General features: G+C 49.8%; 1 protein-coding gene across 4 annotated transcripts in view; it reads left to right on the top strand.

The window, feature by feature from the left end:
• Positions 1–2,430, top strand: part of USP48 (ubiquitin specific peptidase 48) — a 30,102-nt gene extending 27,672 nt beyond the window's left edge. For all 4 annotated transcript variants that reach the window (XM_035901921.1, XM_035901922.1, XM_035901920.1 and 1 more), the window contains 3 exons: positions 239–287; positions 522–548; positions 669–2,430. In XM_035901921.1, the coding sequence (XP_035757814.1) occupies positions 239–287; positions 522–548; positions 669–691 (99 nt within the window). In that variant the 3' untranslated portion in view covers positions 692–2,430. The remainder of the gene's footprint in view (positions 1–238; positions 288–521; positions 549–668) is intronic.
• Positions 2,431–2,797: the final 367 nt, after the last annotated feature.

The following is a 2,797-nucleotide window of genomic DNA, read 5'->3' as shown; positions in this document are numbered from 1 at the left end:
TTTTTTTTTTTTTTTTTTTTTTTTAAGAGCATTTATCACCTGGCTTTTGCTGCTGAGCCATGCATGCACCAGCCCAAAGCGTGGTTAAATTAGTAAGCGAGTCCTCCCCTTTCCTTCCCAGATGCGTTTGGGCAAGAGACCCCGCTCCCCCCCAGAGCAGGGCCAGGAGCTGAGCAGGCTGGGAGCTCCCAAATGAGCTTGCTTGCTCATTAATCCCTTGCTCCGCTTTATTTTCCAGGCTGATGAACCGATTGCAGATTACGCAGCGATGGATGATGTTATGCAAGGTGAGGGGAGGTTTGGGGTTCAGGGAGGCATCTCGCCGCTGTCATTTTGGGGGAGAAGCGTTGGCGGCTGAGGACTGTGGTGGATTTGGGTTGTAAAGGTGGAAAATAAGGGGCAGTGAAGCTTTCCTGTCACTGTCACTGAGAGGGTCAGGGGTCTGCCGCCCCTCAAAAGTCCTTTTAGAAACAACTTGTTGGGAGACGTCTAATGCCGTGCCTCTTTCTTTCCTTCCCCAGTTTGTATGCCTGAAGAAGGATTTAAAGGTGAGTTGAGGGGGGGGGTATTTTTTTTCCTCCCTGCCCCCTTCTTTACACCTGCACTAACATTTCATCCCGGAAGTATCATCATCTTTTGGTGGTTGTCTGGGTTTTTTTTCTCCTCAGGGACTGGTTTACTTGGACACTGATGGTTTTCTAAGCATTGGCAACAGCGGAGTGACCAGGAGGGAAGAGGATTTTGACATGGTAGGGCATACATTAAAAAAAAAAAAAAAAAAAAAAAAAAAAAAAAAAAAAAAAAAAAAAAAAAGGAAAAAAAAAAAAAAAAAAGGTGGATTCAGGACTGAACTCTTTGACTCTTCCAGAAGGCAGAAACCCATTCCGAAATGACTGCCCCCCCTCTGAGAAAAGAAAAAAAAATGCCTTATGTCAAAGCAGATTGCACTGAAGGACACCCTGCCTTCAAGAGAACGTTTCCCCATTTTATATTTAATAAAGCAAGAGGAAGGTCGGGAGGTTTAGTGGCAGGGAGCAGCATATCGTGCTGACAGGTGAGGGAGGCGGAGGCGTTCCCCTGTACCCCCCAACTCCGCTCCCGTGCCGCTCGCCTGTCCGAAAAGCAGTTTATAATCCGGTAGATCCAAACCATCTCGATCTGTTCTCTGGGAACTCTTTAAGCGTAACCTGCTTACAGATAATCCTGTCTTTGATCCACTCTTACTCTCTCAGTACAGCATGGAGGTAAAGAAATCGTTTACTTGTGAGGAATGTCTCTTTTTTTAAAACTTATCTATTAAACCCAAAAAACTGAAGCGGGGGGGTTGCCACTTGCCTTTCACTTCCAAAAGTTAGGATGACTTCACCCACCCCATCTTTCTCTGTGAACTGTGGTTTGGTTTTTTTAGAAACTGTGGGGTATTTTAACGACTTTTGAGAACACCTTTTTCCTTCCCTCTGGGACTGCCAGGAGCCCTCAGGAGCTGGCAAAGGGGGTGCGGGTGGGGGGAGTTTCCCATGGGAAGAGCTTGTATTTTTACACACACACACACCCCCCCACACACCCCAATTCTCCTAGTTTTTCAGGAATGCACTAATAATTATTTGGGGTTTGGCACCTGGAGCTCTCCCCTTTGCCCATGAGCAGCGGGACAGAGCGTACCCCTTCCAGACCTTACAAACAGGGCGCTCCCAAGGTATCTCCAGAATAAAGTTAGACATTTCCTCTGCCTTTTTCTAGCCTTTTAACTCGTTTCTGCGGCAAAGTGCGATGGGGGGAGTCAGGTCGCTGCCACACCAGCTTTAGTTTGGGGCTGTGAGAAGGGGTGGGGGGGATGATGACACACACGTATCCCAACTTTTAAAAGTTATTTTTTATCCCAAGAATTGCAGCTGTGCTCGGCTGAGCCTAGGGGCTCCGAGTCCTCTCCTCTGTCCCCAGCGGGTTGGGTGGCGAAGCAGCCCGTGTTTGGGGCCATGGAGCTCTTCAAAGGTGGTTTTTGGGGGTCAGTTTGGACCCGCGTATTCTTTCCCAAGGTAAAGATGTTGGCAGGAATTTGGTGCACTGGAGCCCCTCCGTCCTTCGGAGGTTTTCTTCTTCCCCGACTGAAGCACTCGCCTGTGTACATATTTCCTGGAAATTCCTTATGATTTTTTTTTTTAATGTTACAAAAAAAAATATCTCTTCCTTGAGCTTATAATGTTGCAAAATTAAAGTCTCTAAACTCAGCGGGAAGGAAGGAGCCGGGGTCAGGGTGGTGTTTCCGAGGGGGGACGTACGGCCGTGCCGTGGCATCACCCTGTCTCACGGGGGATGCAGGCACAAGATGTGATCCAAGGCCCCGTTACTGTTCTGTCTGTTATTTGCAAACATTATCGGATTAAAATTGTCATTTGAGCTGTGGAAGCCTTATTAAAGCGCATACACATGGCCTGGCTCCTATTTTAACACCTCGCCTAATGCCTCGGGATTTGTTTTGCTGCAGGTTCTCCTCTGGGCCCTCCCCAAAAAAGGGCTGGGGGCCTCCCCCCTGGGCCTCCTGCCCCCGCCTTGGCCCATGGGCTGGGTTTTGTTAAAGCCACAACGGGTGCCGGAGCCTTGGCCATGCCCAAGGCATCCATGAGGCCATTTTGGGGTCCCCCAGCAGTGGGGAGCCCATGCCAGCCCTTCCTCGATGGGGGATGGCCCCTGGGGGAGATGGGTGGGGGGTAACCATGTTCCGGGTGTTGTTGATCGGATGCTGGGGATGGGTGGGGGGTGCCAGAGATGGGTGCTGGGGATGGAGGAGGGTGTGAGG

Source organism: Egretta garzetta, unplaced genomic scaffold (genome assembly GCF_000687185.1).
Source record: "Egretta garzetta isolate BGI_Z169 unplaced genomic scaffold, ASM68718v1 scaffold69, whole genome shotgun sequence".
Lineage (NCBI taxonomy): Eukaryota > Metazoa > Chordata > Aves > Pelecaniformes > Ardeidae > Egretta > Egretta garzetta.
Note: the sequence above shows the minus strand (reverse complement) of the source record. Positions and strands in the feature narration are given on the sequence as shown.